The 17,423-nt window shown below is 37.8% G+C and overlaps 1 protein-coding gene across 3 annotated transcripts in view; it reads right to left on the reverse strand.

The window, feature by feature from the left end:
* Positions 1 to 17,423, reverse strand: part of dnah5.L (dynein axonemal heavy chain 5 L homeolog) — a 236,480-nt gene that overhangs the window by 115,471 nt on the left and 103,586 nt on the right. For all 3 annotated transcript variants that reach the window (XM_018267644.2, XM_018267645.2, XM_018267646.2), the window contains exons 31-39: positions 15,286 to 15,449; positions 13,214 to 13,370; positions 12,890 to 13,102; positions 11,527 to 11,751; positions 10,487 to 10,659; positions 9,670 to 9,848; positions 7,915 to 8,102; positions 6,917 to 7,111; positions 4,614 to 4,748 (exon numbers count right to left, since the gene is read on the reverse strand). In XM_018267644.2, coding sequence (XP_018123133.1) covers positions 4,614 to 4,748; positions 6,917 to 7,111; positions 7,915 to 8,102; positions 9,670 to 9,848; positions 10,487 to 10,659; positions 11,527 to 11,751; positions 12,890 to 13,102; positions 13,214 to 13,370; positions 15,286 to 15,449 — 1,629 coding nt within the window. The remainder of the gene's footprint in view (positions 1 to 4,613; positions 4,749 to 6,916; positions 7,112 to 7,914; positions 8,103 to 9,669; positions 9,849 to 10,486; positions 10,660 to 11,526; positions 11,752 to 12,889; positions 13,103 to 13,213; positions 13,371 to 15,285; positions 15,450 to 17,423) is intronic.

Consider the following 17,423-nt stretch of genomic DNA (forward strand, 5'->3'; position numbering starts at 1 on the left):
TAGGTCTGCATTAACCCCAGAGGAGTGTATTAGACGTCGTAGACTTAACCTTTGCCTCTATTGCGGACAAGCTGGTCATCTGCTTCGGGGTTGTCCGACCCGCCCAACGGGTAAGAGGATTTTTGAAAAGGACTGTACTGGTTGTCATGTTCCTGTGCCTCTCCTGACTCTCTTTATCTTTGCAGTGGGGAGACAAGCGGGTCGAACTTCAAGCAATCCTTGACTCTGGGGCAAGCAGGTGTTTCTTGGACATTAAAGTGGCACTACAGTTCCAGATACCGCTCCAGTCCAAAAAGAATCCCATAGCTCTTCGTGTGGCAGATGGTTCTCTGATTACTTCAGGCCCTGTGGTGCAAGAGACTATCTCACTTTTCGTGTTGTTTAATAAAGGGCATGCTGAACTCATGAACTTTGATGTGGTTTCTTCTCCTTTATTCCCTGTCATCCTGGGATTACCTTGGTTGCAGAAACACAACCCGTCCATCAACTGGGCTACTGGTGAAGTAAATTTTCTTTCAAACTTTTGTCTTTCCCAATGTATTCTTTCTTCAAATGATGTATGTTCTTTATCTCCTGCCTCTGAAATCCATGATCTCCTTCCTCAAGCTTATTGGGAATTTACGGACGTTTTCAATAAAAGAGGGGCCGACAGGTTGCCTCCTCATCGTATTTATGAATGCCCTATTAACCTTCTTCCAGGGGCTCAAATTCCTTTTGGACGAGTTTATCCGTTATCTGAGTCTGAACTTTCGGAGCTTCGTTCTTATTTAGATGAGAATCTGGCTAAAGGATTCATTAGGCAGTCTTCTTCTCCGGCAGGAGCTGGGATTTTCTTTGTTGAGAAAAAGGATCATTCTTTAAGGCCGTGTATTGACTACCGAGATTTGAACAAAATTACAGTCAAAAATCGCTATCCACTTCCTCTCATTCCAGAACTATTCCAACGTTTGGCGGAGGCTAAGATTTTTTCTAAACTGGATCTGCGGGGTGCTTACAATCTAGTCAGAATAAGGGAAGGTGATGAATGGAAGACGGCCTTTCGCACTCGTTACGGACATTTTGAATACCTGGTCATGCCTTTTGGTCTCTGTCATGCCCCTGCGACATTTCAGCACTTCGTTAATGATGTCTTCAGGGACTTTCTTGATATTTTCGTCATCATATATTTAGATGATATCCTTATTTTTTCTAATTCCTTGGAGGAGCACAGGTTACATTTGAAGAAGGTCCTGGCACGTCTGCGTACTCACCAGCTGTATGCTAAGATTAAAAAATGTGTTTTTGAACAAACGTCTGTAGATTTTTTGGGTTTCTCCATTTCTCCCCAGGGAATCCAGATGGACTCCAGGAAGATTTCTGCAATTCTTGACTGGCCAATTCCATCATCTAAAAAAGCTGTTCAACGTTTTATTGGATTCGCAAACTTTTACAGAAAATTTATAAAGAATTTTTCTCAAGTCATTCTTCCAATTACTGAGTTGACTCGCAATAATCAAAAGTTTTTTTGGTCACCACAGGCTCAGGGGGCTTTTGAGAAACTAAAGACACTCTTTACTTCTGGCCCAATTCTTCACCATCCTGACGTGTCTTCACCTTAGAAGTTGACGCTTCAGAACTCGCAGTGGGTGCTGTCTTGTCGCAGAGAACTGGGATTCAAGAGGAACTTCATCCTGTTGCTTTTTTCTCTCGTAAGTTGGCCAAAAGTGAATGTAATTACGATGTAGCAGACCGTGAGTTACTTGCTATCAAGCTAGCACTGGAAGAGTGGAGGTATCTCCTTGAGGGGTCTAAACATCCGATTCTCATCTTTACGGATCATAGGAATTTGGAGTACCTACGTTCTGCTAAGAGGTTGAGACCTAGACAAGCAAGGTGGGCTTTATTTTTTATGCAATTTAATTTTCATCTCACGTACCGACCAGGGTCAAAGAATGTTAAGGCGGATGCCTTATCACGAATGTTCGCCCCTGAAGATGAGTTTCTTCTGGCTCCTGAGACGATCTTAAACTCTAATAATTTTCTTCTGTTACAGTCTACTCTTATAGATGGAATCAAAGATGCATCCATAAATATTCATGAACCATCATTAGTTTCCAAGGAAGGTTTTCTTCTTCATAGAGGCAGGATTTTTGTTCCGGAACAAATGCGTTTAGAGGTCCTTAAAAATATTCATGATTCCAAACTGGCGGGTCATCCAGGTATTAAAAAGACCATTATTTCTGCTAAGAGATTATTTTGGTGGCCTGGGTTGGCTAAAGACTGCTTTAAGTTTGTCTCATCATGTGAAATTTGCACCAGATCCAAGGACTCTCATTCTAGGCCTATTGGTCTTCTTCAACCACTGCCAGTACCTTCTCGTCCATGGGGATCAGTTTCTTTAGATTTCATTTCTGATTTGCCGTTGTCCTGTGATTGTTCCACCACTGTTGTTTTTGTTGACCGTTTAACAAGATGGCCCATTTTAAGTCTCTACCTAAGCTTCCTTCTGCCTCTGAGACTGCTGATAGTGGTGTCGGATCGGGGACCGCAGTTCACGTCACAGTTTTGGAAATCCTTGTGTGGAGCACTCAAGATTTCGGTGTCCCTTTCTTCTGCTTTTCATCCTCAGTCCAATGGTCAGACTGAGCGAACTAACCAGACACTCGAACAATATTTGAGATGTTATTCTTCGTATCTTCAAGACAACTGGGTGAATCTTCTTCCTCTTGCAGAGTTTGCTTATAATAATGCTCATCATTCTTCCATCAATCAGTCCCCTTTTTTCGCAAACTATGGTCTTCATCCAGTAACTTTTCCCTCTTCTATTGTTGCTGATATTTTAGTTCCGGCAGTCAAGGACCGGTTAACTTTCCTGTCTGATAATTTTCGTAAACTCCAAGAAAATATGAAAAAGGCTCAACAAAACTTTAAGATTTATGCAGATCGAAGACGGAGAGGTGACCCAGAGTTTAAGGTGGGTGACTGTGTATGGCTTTCAATTATTAACCTCAAGCTTTCTTGTCCCGGTAGGAAGTTTGGTCAACATTTCCTGGGTCCTTTTCCTATTATCCGTCAGATTAACCCTGTGGCTTTTCATCTTAAACTGCGAGCATCCTGGCACATTCATCCAGTATTTCATGCTGCCCTTTTGAAACCAGCTTCAACATTTCGATTTCCTGGGTGTATGGCTCCTCCTCCGCTTCCTGTTGTGGTTGATGGTCAAGAAGAATTTGAGGTTGAGGAGATCCTGGATTCCAGGTTAAGAGGCAAACTGCTCCAGTACCTGGTGAGATGGAAGGGCTTTGGTCCGGAAGAGAATTCTTGGGAACCAGTTTCTAACATTCACGCTCCAGAGCTGCTGGAAAAATTCCATGGAACCTACCCTGGTAAGCCTTCTGGTTGTCGCGTCCTGAGGCCGCTCCTTGATGGGGGGCAATGTGAGGAATCGGCTCTGCGTTCTGTCCGGCGCGGGCGCGCTAATGCGCGCCAGCGCGTGACGCAAGACGCCGGCGCCGGGCGCGAAGGCGCTGGCGCAAGGACGCAGGCGAATACGCCCATGACGGACGTGCTGGCGTCAGCACTGCGACGCCAGCGAAATGACGCCAGTTTGGCGCCAAAGTAGCAGTATTTAAACCTAATTCTGACTGTGATGCTTTGCCTGGTTATTAGGTTGTTTCAACTGAAATCCTAGCTTTCTACACGTCTCGAATTCCTGTTATTGACCTCTGCTTCCACCTGGACTGTGATTCTTGCTGCCTGTCTCGACTTATTGGCCTGTCTATCGTTTACGGATCTCGCTGCCTGCCTTCTGACCTCGGACTTCCTGACTACGACTCTGCCTTATCCCTTGTACCTCGCTTTCGTCTCACTGGCTACTCTCCACAACCCTGCTCCCTGTTCCACTCCAGGTTGGTAGCGGTTGTGTGAGGCGCTTGTGGGTTCATTATCTACTGCTCCAGCTCCTTCTACGACTGGATTATACTGGTAAGTCTGACAGGTAGATACATTAGATAGTTTTAAGATAGACTTGTGTGACTATTTAGAAAGTTAGGAAATACAGTTTTTTAGCACAAAGATGATCCAGGGACTGATCCCATTGCCATTGTGGTGTCAGTAAGTAAATATTTCCCTTTCTAAGACTAATTAGAAAGGCTTTAGATGAGAGTTTTCAACTTCCTCAGCTGCAGTCAACAGTCAACTAGCTGCAAAGCAGGTTGTAGGTTTCATTTGAACCAAAAGGTTGAACTAGATGGGGAGGGGGTTCCCTAGCTAAATTATTACATCTGGCCTTTTTCTAGTTACAACAAAATGAAATCCACAGAATCAGACAATAAATATACTCAACAGAGAAAATAACACTGTTATGGTCTTTTTTTTCCAGCTATATGCTAGAGATCATATTTGCCTTATTAGCCATTTTCCTTTACAACCATGATAGTATTTGTGCATAAAAACATTAGAAAGAAGTATAATGGTTTATATATTAGGTTATAAAATGTTTTTTAACAATTAATGATAGAGAAGTTACCAATGTACAAATCTTTAAAAAGAAGGTTGTGAAGGTAAAAGGCCTGCATTGAACAAGTCACTGGTGTTGGACACCTAAGCTACTTACTTGTGGTAAGGATACTTACCAGTTTTGAAAGATTCATGTCTCTGAGAACTCTCATAACAATGGTTGATTCTGTATCAGTTGGATTTGCTCTTTTAGCGGCACCTAATGTTCTTAATACTGACAAAATATTTCTCAAGCCAAAATCATAATGGACCTTAAAGGAAAGTAGGTGAAAAATGTCACATTTAAAAAAGTGTAAAATAGTTATTAAAAATGAAAGTCCCACACCAAGTGTAATATCCAGTTCAAGGTTCTCTCCAACCTCCAAAAGTAATTCAAAAATTCCAAAGAGTGTTGCCAATCTCATCTCAGAAATAAGGAAAAATGAAGAAAAAAACAAGAAAATATATCGGGGCAGATTTACTAAGCTCGAGTGAAGGATTCCAATGAAAAAAAATTAGCATTTCGGAGTATTTTTTTGGGTACTTCGACCATCGAATGGGTCAAATTTGATTGAATTCGATCGAATCGAATGATTTGAACGATTCGAACTAAAAATCGTTCGACTATTCGACCATTCGATAGTCGAAGTACTGTCTCTTTAAAAAATAGTTCGACTACATACTTTTTTAACATTTTTTTTGATCGAATAAAAATCCTTCAATCGCTTAAAATTGTTCGAATCGTTCGATTCGAAGGATTTTAACGATTTTTACTTTGATTGTTCGATCGAAGCATTTGCGCTAAAACCTTCGAATTCGATATTCGATTTAACTTCGAGGGTCGAATTCGAGGGTTTATTAACCCTCAAAATTCGACCCTTGATAAATGTGCCCCATAGTGTAGCTTTCTTGAATAAGATTACGCCTCAAAGTGAAGGCATTCACACACTATCAGTGTATTAACCCAACCTAAAATTAGTACAGGTGAAGTTATCTCATATACACTTAAAACACCATCAAATGAAAGTGCGATTACACAAGTATGAGAAGAAAAAAGTTCTCTTAGACAATAGGTGGGTATCCACACTGGCTTAAGACCCCATTTCTGGAAGTCGATTATACTCACAGACGATCAGAATTTAATTCACATATCGAAATTATCAGTTGCTCCTCAGGTCCTTCCCTTTGGACAACAATAAGAGTGGCATGTGCGGAAAGCGTTTTAAAATACTTTAATAAAAATATATTGCACTTACAGAAGTTTACTTTTAAAACCAATGCGCAATGTTCCTCTCTTAAGAGCCGATGCTTCCTGTAATCTTGAGATCTCTGCGGTACTTTTCCCTGAGCAGTTTCTCTGAGGAGCTCTTTAGAGAAACTGCTCAGATTAGATGCCACAATGTACTGAACAGGTTTTATTATTATCCCATCCCAATACACAGAGCAGAGTGGCTGCACACAGGGAAAAAGTACCGCAGAGATCTCAAGATTACAGGAAGCACCAGCTCTTATTAGAGGAACATTGTGCATTGGTTTTAAAAGCATTTTAAAAGGAAACTTCTGTAAGTGCAATATATTTTTATTGAAGTATTTTAAACGCTTTGCGCACATGCCACTCTTATTGTTGTCCAATGGGAAGGACCTGAAAAATATTTGGACGCCGGCATCAAAACCATGTGTCTGCCAGCACATGTCCTTGGCAGGCAAAGCATTAGAATGTATTTCAAAAGTGTATTGATGTTATAGAAATTAAACCATTAATGCACATTCCTATAATTTGACAAGTATTACAGCTTTTTATGTAAATGCCTTGCTTTAGGCCAGTTTTTGATATACAGTAAGTAGCATTATGTTTACATTTCATTTATAGAGACAGCAAACATCTGGAAAGGCCTTTATTACTTTTTTTTTTTAATTTATTCCCGATACATATATAGTGCCTACACATTTCCTCAGGGCTTTACACACCAATTACATCAGCCCCTGTCCCAGTGGAGCTTACAATCTAAGGTCTCTGTCACGTGCAATTCACAACATAAAAACAAACTTGGGCTGCATCTTGCATATGATTTATCAACAAAGATGCACATTAGTGTGTGCTTTAGAAATGTTAATGCAAGTTGCAGAACAGATTACTTAGCAGGAGCCCAAATTGGGAACACTAAATTGTGGATAAAAAAATATAAATCATAATTTTGCATCTGGTATTGAGCAGTTGCATCAGTATATGAGGTATTATGGCTGCTCTTTGAGAGCTAGTGAGACTATTGAGAGGATATGCAACATGGTGAATTGAGTTTCAGATTATGTTATCTCCATCCATGTGACCAGCTTATGATCAGTTAAGGATTTTATGATGCACTACTCTGAAAACAAGCAGCCGGCCCAGTGGTAAACACACCAAATATACACCTTGCATATATTGCAAGGTATACTGTACCTGCTTTGAAAGCTGTTCTTCACAAAGTTTATATAAAGTAAAGAACTTTCTGGCCAGAACAATGTTGTCAATAAACCCGCAGCTAGCCAACTTCACACGAATGATGATCTGGCGGTCAGGTACCATCATGGCCACAGACCTGAAGTTGATTTTTAAATTCTCTGGCAACTCCTGTCTCCCAGCATAACCAGGGTTCTAGTTATAAAGAAAAAGAATTGGTTATCATTTTCTTCAATATCAGTTTAATGTATATATGAAGCTTCACTTTTAGCAAAAAACTAAATTATTTCATTTCCAACCAGAATGTGGCCAGTAATTGTATTCGTAAAAAGAAAACAAACAAGAAGTTATGCAGCTCTTTCTATAACCATAGTAATATAAAATAAACTGTAAACTATAATGAACCATTTCTATAAATAACAAAATCATGTAACTCTCCAAGAGAAAAAAATTATGTAAACTTAAATGCATAAGCTCCCTGCCAAGCTGTGCAAAGGTTGAGAGTTTTCTGCCTATGTTGCTGCATAGTACTTAGCAGCACATAAAGGATTTGGCAGTGCAATTACACTGAAAATCTTGAAATAAATTATATATATATTACTTGTGATTAAATCTGCTCTTATCCAAATACTCTCTCTTTAATGGGACCTTTATCCACGAGTATAAGAGCAATATCATGTAACAGTGCTACCCCCAACCTTTTATATACCAAGGAAAAAAAAAACAGTTGACATGAATGTACCAGTAGGGGCTTCCAACCAACATCGGGTCAAGACTGAACTTGGTAAGAACTACATCTCTTCACTCCAACAGTATAAGCCCTTTCATCTTTGGCCTCTAAACCATGGCACAAACATTTCTCCCTTTTATCTATTGATTATTTTGGGATACCTGTTTATTTTTCCACATTTGATTGATTCATTTCAAGCAATTTCAGTGCAGGCACCAGTATGTTTATAACTACCATAATGCTCATACATCATAAACTTCCAGCATACCATGGTTAAAAAAAGTCCAAATTCAGGGTTCATTTCCACATTGTCTCCATCAGTGAAGATAAAATTTTTCTTCCTTTCTTTCTTACATGTAAGCACTATTGCTATCTGTTGTGCAGCAACTGAAAGTACTGGAAGGTCTATTCGGTTGAATTCATCAAAGCATCCCCAGGAGCCAGACTGAGCAAGACCTTAAACAACCACCAAGGTAAAAGTTATAGAGCAGCTTGATACAATTTGTGTGAAGCAAAATTCACGAAATTAGACAAATAAAACCTTATAAATATTGAAGATAAACCAAGTATTCAATTATGCTGTGCAGATTGCTGTCTTCTCAGTATCTAATTATATGCAATCCTGATTTTACTAATTAAATCAAGCACCAACAATCAGTTGCTGCTATCCAAAAAAAAATCATGAAATGTATATTACAGAAGTAAATCATATTATCAATACAGGATTACTGTGCGATCTTATATACACATTGTACAGCCCAGAGGGGATATATCGTGGATGGCAGATATGTATCCCCTGTCTTTAGGTTCTTAGCCATCCATTTAAAGGAGTATTCAACCCTAAAGTTAAAAAAACTCTACACCCTACCCTACATAGTCCTCCCTCCCTCCTCCCAACAGCCTAAATGTTACTCCGGGCAAATGCCCCTAATGTTTTATTTACCCCTCGGTGCAGATTCAAGCATAGGAGTTCACGGGCGCCATCTTCAGTTACTTCTGTAATCTTCGGAATGAGACCGGTACTTCTGCAATTTTCGTGAGTTTTGGTGCATGCGCAGTTGTCACGAAACAGAAAATTGCTACAACTGCACATGTGCCGTCATGCCGGTCTCATTCCGAAGATTTCCTAAGAGAAGAAGATGGGGTAAGTAAAAAGTTAGGGGCATTTGCCTGGGGTAACACTTAGGCTAGGGGAAGAGGGAGGCGATCTATGTAGGGAAGGGGGTAGGAGTTTTTTAACTTTTGGGTTGAATTCTCCTTTAAGAAACACCAAAGGGTTAACCAGCCAGAGGTGTGGGCTGGACAGCCAAGAGGTGTTTAAGGGAGTGAGCAGCAGGTGTGCAGTGAATGAGTAGGAGCTGCACAAGAGAGCTGCCCTGGATTGTTTCACCTGCTGAACTTTCAGACACCTGAGGATCTGATAACCAGTTGGATATTTTGCCGGTGTTTTTTTTTTTTCGAGAGACCAAGACTGGTTAGTCTTTTGGGGGTACTGAAAGCTAAAACCACTGAAGCTATTTTGTTTATTGGTGGACATTATGTTACTACTAAAGCTGTCTTTTCTGTTGCAATTTGATTGCCGTTGGAAGCCTTTTTGTTATGTTTTGGGTAGCTGAGGATGAGTAGCATATAACAGTGCTTTATTAGCAGAGTCATGCAGGCATTACACAATAGTAACTTTCAATTTTAAGCTACCAGGAAGTATGCACAGTATGTCTTGAGCACAGTGACATCTACAGGCCATTTGTATAAACACCACACTTTTGTTTTCAAAATAAATGGAATGTTTTTCCTTTCACTTTGAAGTGGCCTGCATTTATGCTGCAAATCCAGCTGTTATCCCCCTAAACTTCACATGTATACTTTGCAAATGAAACAATGTATTCATCGATATATATTAATCACAATAAAATAATCATCATATTAATAAACAGCAAGAACCTTCAACTATACTTATGATTCAAGATTGTTCCAACAACTGAGAATAGGCAGAAAGCACTCATGGATTTCAAAAAAATATTACCTTTGAAAATTCTCCCAAGTCCTCGGAAATCCATCTGGTCAGAACAATTAAACACAACAACATATTTCCCAAGACATCTGCCCATGTCTTTTGTAGTTTCTGTTTTCCCTGTCCCTGCAGGACCAGCAGGTGCCCCTCCCATACTCATACCCAGTGCTTGAGCAAGAGTGATGTAACACCTACAAGTTTACAAACAAATATTTGACACACATTAAAACTGAATACCTTTTGTTTTTCCTCTATTGCAAACTGGTCCACAATTATCTAACATTCTGTACACTACTATTACTATCATATGTAAGGGCATTCACATTTACATTCAACCACTCATGATCAGGCAACTGATGAAAACCTTGCAAATTCCTGATCTCACTTGGTTTTTCAGCAATCAACTGTTTTTCTTAAAAAAGTATATTTCACTATAAACAAGTGTTTTTTTCCATGAGCACTTATCCATTGAGATACCAAAACGATCCATGGAATTTTAATTTAATTAATTTAATTGAATTTTTTTAAAATTAATAGACTTTATTGCTCAACTTTACTGTAGCACTTTTCCTGTAAAATAAGATTTTGCAATTATATATTTTAATACTCCCATGTTTTGAGTTATAGTCAGATCATAAAAATCAGCTGGTATCTTAGCTGTTGCCAGATAAGTTTAATATTTCTCAAAATAATTCTGTTGCTTTCTAACTTTCCTACTAATATAACAGCATAATCATTGTATTTTATTATAATTATTAAATTTAGTATCTAAGCACATCTTTACAAATATAGCCTGAGGGTGGATTAAAATAAGTTGACGAGTCTGTACCTGTCTGTCAGTGGAGTGATGACAAGTCTATCCGTGCAGCCCAAAAACTCATTTTGGTAGATAAAAGTCACATCAGTTATGTTGATTAACATTTTGTCTGAATCTTCATTAAAGTAAAATCTGCACTGTTTTAGCCACTCAAAATCTGTTGGTGTTTTAATATGCATTCGACACTAGAAAGAAAATAGCAAATAAATATAACATTTCCTGATGAACACAAACACACTTGGATTATGTTTGACTGAAGTTATGAGCAAGAGGTGCACCAAATAGACTTACATATATATACAGTTTTATGGATATAAGCATGGACTTGGTTGTATTTCTGAATTATAGTCCATTATGCTTGCATAATTTTTATTGCTTTCAGCCTTCTTCAAACTGGAATCATACATAAAAAATCATAACACTGCATTACATGTGTCTAAACTGAAAGGTAAATAAAAATTAGCACAGGTATAGGATCTATTAGCTGGAATGCTCATGACCTAAGTTTTTCCGGATAATAGATATTTCCAAAATATGGATCTCCATACAGTTTTTTCCTAAATAAGATAGGGTTCAATGAGCATGTATTTTTTTTTTATCTTCTCGAACTCGAAACCCAATAGGATTGTTTATGCCACTTAGTTAGGATGAAGTACAAGGTACTGTTTTATAACATATTTTTTTTTAAAAATAAATTAGAAATATTTGCTTAAAATGGAATCTATGAGAGATGATCTCATAATTTCGAACTTTCTGGATAAAGTATTTCTAGATAAGGGATCACATGTCTGTTCTGTTAACATGTTTCTTAATGTAAACATAATGGGTCAATTTAGTTATGTAGTACATATGATGCCAGCTACTGTAAATCCTGGTTGAAGGTTACAAAATTTTGAAATTATGAAAGTCCTCATTGCGCAAATCAGAAACATTCTACACTTTAAAGCTTCAGTATAATAATAATTGTACTAGATTTCCTTTTTGAGTGTTCCTTAGTTTTATAAACATAAATAACAGGATTACTATTCCGTTTAATTAAATGCATATATTACCAGATCATCAAAAATGTCTCGCTGGTGCACGTGAATCGTGATCAAGGTTTCATATTTAACACGCTCTATGGAACTGAGATCTTTTGTTGTCATATCGATTAGTGTGTTCAGAAGATCTAGGAAAGATTGGTTTATCTTCTGCATTATCTTTTTATCATATTTAGCATTAGTCAGGGCATCTTCAGCATCCCTTGTCCATATCATTTGAATTCCAAGCAATCCAACCTTCCCAGAAAAAAAAGAACAAATTTTTCTAACTTAACTCAAAATAAAAAGAGAATGGTCCACATATGTAAATATATTGATCTGAACAACAAAGTTGCTGGGTCCTAAAGCAGAATCTGTTTATTCCTATTAATTGCCGAAATATTTGGCTTATAAGCACTTTTTTTGCCCTGCACTTTGCACTATATGCAAGGGTCTATAATATAGAGCCCTATATGTTTGCATATAGAGCCCTATATGTTTACACACATCCTGAAACTATACTTACATCATAACTTCTGTTGGGCCTTTTTTTAGGGGTTACACCAGTTGATGTGCCTGCTTTTCCTGCACACAAAATTCATCATAGTGCATCATACAGAATAATTTTTCATCCATGGGGTGTCTGTGTGTGTATTATATATACCGGTATCTATACTGTACATACACACACATTACTCTTATATTTTAAGATGTATCTAACACTTTAGTCACATTTTTCAAGGAAGGTCTGCTTATGGTTGCATATTCATTCATTTATTTATTTATTTATTTATTAAAGGATCAGAGTGAAAATATTTTTTTACATTTATATCTGTTGACCCAGATAATCTATTCCTTGGCAACAAATGTCCTATTGCATATGGGACAGGTTTTCAGTTTACAGTTCTGGTAAAAGCCATAAGTGACATTTGACACCTGCTTATATATCTGTTTAAGGGACATGTCAGACAAGATAATTCCTCCCTTAGTGTATCTAAGCGAGGTGGAGAAAAAGCAAATCCACTTCCTTTTTGCCCCAACATCACTCTGCACTGACAAGCAAGGCACCTGACATGCAGACTTTGATGCGAAAATGAATACTGTAGCATACTATTCCCCAGGTAGGGTAACCCAGCAATTACTGCCAAGTTCAGAACTTTGAGAGTTCATTAGAGGTTATGCAGTCAACCCATGTAAACAAGATAAAAGGACACTCACCAAAAGTTGCTAGGAGTATATGCACAAGTTAATTTGTGACTAGAATACATGCATTCAGTTTTGCATCTATTCTAGAACGTTGCACTTGATTTCAAAATAAAATAGATACCATTATTTAAAAATGATGAGAATAATAATAATAATAATATATTTATAGAAAAAATGTTGCTGAGAATACCTGAGCAGGAAAAGAGGAAAGAAATTCTATGAGCTGAAATCCACTGTCTTGAATACCAATTGCTGCCTGTCGAATCACAAGATGGAGGGAGGACTGGGATTCCTTTAGGAGGGCATTGAGCCAAACTTCCACATTACCCTCAGCCATGACATGTTTTTCTAGTTCAACAGTTTCTCCTTCTCGAGAGGATATTGACAAAATTCTGTCATATACCTATTTTGTAAGAAACAGATTGTAAAAGGAAATTACAAAAGGATTTTTATTAATATAAAGGTAGTCATTTACTAAGGATTTTGAAAACAATAAAATATTTTTATAACATACCTTTTCATGAAATTTGACACACTTAATGTTATCAAAAACATTAAGTAGATGGGACTGGATGGTATGGGAATCAGATGCCTGACCTAATATCTCCAAAAGAGCAGGATCCGATACAAAGAAAAAACGTGGAAAGAGTAACCGTTTTTTCTCCAAGTATCTGAAAATAAGTTGAAAGTAAATTGATAAAGTTAGTAAGGGCTGTATGCCTCTGTAGTAAACTACACACCTTTTGTATCTCTGTTTTGCCCTTTTTCAGTCCAAATCTTTTAAAAGTCCAAGAAACTTAGGGGCAGATTTATTAAGGGTCGAATTTTTCGATTTTTTTTTTTGCTCAAAACTCACAAATTCAAATTAGGAGTAATATCGTAATTTGAATCAAATTTTTTTTCTTAAATAACCTCCCAATCGGATTTCCAGTTTTTTCGAATTTATTAGAGTAAAAAACAACCTCACATGAATTCGAAATTCGACCTTTGATAAATGGGCCTCTTAGTATAAGGTATAGATATCTTGTTCTGGGTTATAACTTTCTCGTTAACAGAGAGAGTTAACCTTAAAGGGATCCTGTCATCGGAAAACATGTTTTTTTTCAAAATGTATCAGTTAATAGTGCTTCTCCAGCAGAATTCTGCAATGAAATCCATTTCTCAAAAGAGCAAACAGATTTTTTTATATTCAGTTTTGAAATCTGACATGGGGCTAGACATTTTGTCAATTTCCCAGCTGCCCCAGGTCATGTGACTTGTGCCTGCACTTTAGGAGAGAAATGCTTTCTGGCAGGCTGCTGTTTTACCTTCTCGATGTAACTGAATGTGTCTCAGTGGGACATTGGTTTTTACTATTGAGTGTTGTTCTTAGATCTACCAGGCAGCTGTTATCTTGTGTTCGGGAGCTGTTATCTGGTTACCTTCCCATTGTTCTTTTGTTTGGCTGCTGGGGGGGGGGAAAGGAGGGGGTGATATCACTCCAACTTGCAGTACAGCAGTAAAGAGTGATTAAAGTTTATCAGAGCACAAGTCACATGACTTGGGGCAGCTGGGAAATTGACAATATGTCTAGCTCCATGTCAGATTTCAAAATTGAATATAAAAAAATCTGTTTGCTCTTTTGAGAAATGGATTTCAGTGCAGAATTCTGCTGGAGCAGCACTATTAACTGATTCATTTTGAAAAAAAAAATTTTCCCACAACAGTATCCCTTTAACATCACAGATATGCACATAGATGCCTTAGGGGCAGATTTACATAGGGTCGAATATCGAGGGTTAATTAACCCTCGATATTCGACCATCGAAGTTAAATCCTTCGACTTCGAATATTTAGCGCAAATAGTTTGATTGAACTATCGAATGAAAAATTGTTTGATCGAACGATTAAATCGAACAATTTTTCTTCGACCTAAAAAACATTAAAAAGCTTATGGGGACCTTCCCCATAGACTAACATTGCACTTCGATAGGTTTTAGGTGGCGAAGTAGGGGGTCGAAGTTTTTTTTAAAGAGACAGTTCTTAAACTATCGAATAGTCGAACGATTTTTAGTTCGAATCGTTCGATTCGAAGTCGTAGTTGTATGTCGAAGTAGCCAATTCGATGGTCGAAGTAGCCAAAAAAATCATTCGAAATTCGAAGTATTTTTTATTCTATTTCTTCACTCGAGCTAAGTAAATGGGCCCCTTAGTGTACATGAACTTCACTGGTGGAAAAGATGTAAAGTAAGTCTTTGGAGGGGCCATATTTATAGCAGTTATATATGATAAAAAGTGTTCCGTGCAATTACTACGTCAGCCCCCACTGGTTCTTGTTTATGCTGAATATATTAAGTGCTTTAAACTATTATAGGGCAAATTAAGAATGCAACTCACAATATATGACCAATCATTTTTCATGGCACTTGTAAGGGACACCTTATTAACTTCTGCTAATAAAACATATACTGGTTATGGAGTAGAGTTTAAGGTGTTTATTTTTACAAAACCAAGCATTATTTAACATGTAGCTGTCCAGCTAATGTTCAATTAGATATGAATTTTTGTAATTGTATATATTTTATTTAATCAATGTATGGGTCTTACCCTGTGAGAGACTTTTGACAGATTTCAAGCTGTTCAAGTAAGTGTGGAAGAAGTTGTCCCATAGTCTCATCTCCAACACAGCACTGCACAACATTAGGCATCTCGTGTGCTCGAGTCATAATTTTAACCCAAGATTTGTCAATGTTAGAGAAACGCTTTGCTTCCTTATAAGAAAAAAGTAGACAGAACTTCACATAATATATATATATATTTTTTTTTTTATTATTATTTATTTATTTATTCTTTAATTCGTTTTATTTGGGGGTGAGTACTGTACATAACAGCTTTGCAATTCGTTCTGATGTTAGTTCAGAGCTTTAACGGGGCCCTGTAATGTTCTTGAGCCAACTTTGGCCTTGTAATTGAGATCATTGTTCCATTGAAAAAAATTAATTTTGCTTAAGCTTTAGCTATTTTAGCATTGTTAAAGAGATTCTCTTATTTCCCTGATACCTTCCTACCTTAAAGGGCAGTTCACTTTTAAATGAACATTTTTATGATGTGCTTTTTATATTATTTAGCTTGTCTATCAGTTACAGCAGCCATCTTGTTACTAGGGTGATGTTTACCCTAGCAATCAGGCAATTGTTTGAATGAAAAATGAAAGATGAATAGGAAAGGGCCTAAATAGAAAGATAACCCACTTTAAATGAGCAGGGTCCACCTTGTTCCTGTGTCAACATGGTACTAAATTATGGCTATGACTTTATGGGGTATATTTATCAAACAGTGAAGTTAGAGACAACCACAGTCCGCTAGAGTGAAATTCCGCCACTCTCCATTCATTTTTATGGGAGTATTTATCAATGGGTGTAAGTTAAAGTTCACCCTTTGATAAATACTCCTTTAAAATTCCCATAGAAATGGATGGAGAGAGTCGGTATTTCACTCTACAAACCAGAAATATTTAAGCACAAAACTTCACCAATGGAATAACTCACCAAAGTTGATCGGTGGCCCAGGTGCTCCTGCCCCAGGCCCTCAGCTCAAGCGAGAGGACAATCCGCATGCAAACAAACAAATGTTGGTGCAAGGCACTCTGGTACCAGGCCCAGACTGATAACCTGCCTATTCGGGCAAATGACCGAGGGGCCGCTCTGTCCTGTGTTTAAATGGGCTGCCGGCTGCCTGATTAGATGCAGCACTGCAATCATTAAACACTGCGCCCGTTTTTGTAAGCTGCAGGCATTTTATTTTTTCGGACCGCCCTGCTGCTCAGACTGAGGGGGGAAGCACAGGGCCGGCAGATCGCTCACCACTAGGACCCAGGAGCAGCTTTTCCTTCCTGCACACTGTCACAGAAGTTTGCCCGATCGTCTTAAATCTGAGGCCGCCTCCTGCTGGTGATCTTCCTTTGTCAGGGGAGAGCAAGCAAGCGCCAGAACAGCAGAACAACCAAAGAGCTGCAAGCACCCTCACATTGATCTGAATTTCCTGCCCATTGTTCCACTGTCTCTTTCACTCTGGGCTCTGGAAAAACTGTGTAAGTTAGTGGCTGGTTTATGTTTTTACCTATTGTATGTACGGTATATGACATGTTTGTGTGAAAACAATAAAAAACACTTTGGAAAAAAAAAGTTTGTGGCTGACTGCTTTCCGATTCCCCCTCTGCCCTCAACCCCCCCCCCCCCCACACACCTAAACTGTATGCAGGGAGAATAGTGGATAGAACTATAGAATTTTTACTCAAACTACTGTATCTGCCAGTGTTAATTTACTTTTCCACTTTCCCCAAGCATTGCCTTTCTGTATGTATATATATATATATATATATATATATATATATATATATATATATATATATATATATATGTTTATGTATGTAGTTGCTGTACCATGTTAGCCATTAAAATATGTATGCGTATATATGTATACTGTATATATATATATATATATATATATATATATATATATATATATATATAGTCCACCAAAGAGCCAGCACTCACAATAATGAAAATAATGTGCCTGGTTGCAGCATCAATTAATAAACTCTTAATCCAGCAAATAAGATCCGCACTCTCAGGTCTTAAAAATAATAAAAATTATAAAAATAAGTGATTGAGCAATTCATTTTTATTATTTTTAAGACCTGAGAGTGCGGATCTTATTCGATGTCTGGTACTGTAGGTCACGCA

The sequence above is a fragment of the Xenopus laevis genome, chromosome 6L (assembly GCF_017654675.1).
Source record: "Xenopus laevis strain J_2021 chromosome 6L, Xenopus_laevis_v10.1, whole genome shotgun sequence".
NCBI lineage: Eukaryota > Metazoa > Chordata > Amphibia > Anura > Pipidae > Xenopus > Xenopus laevis.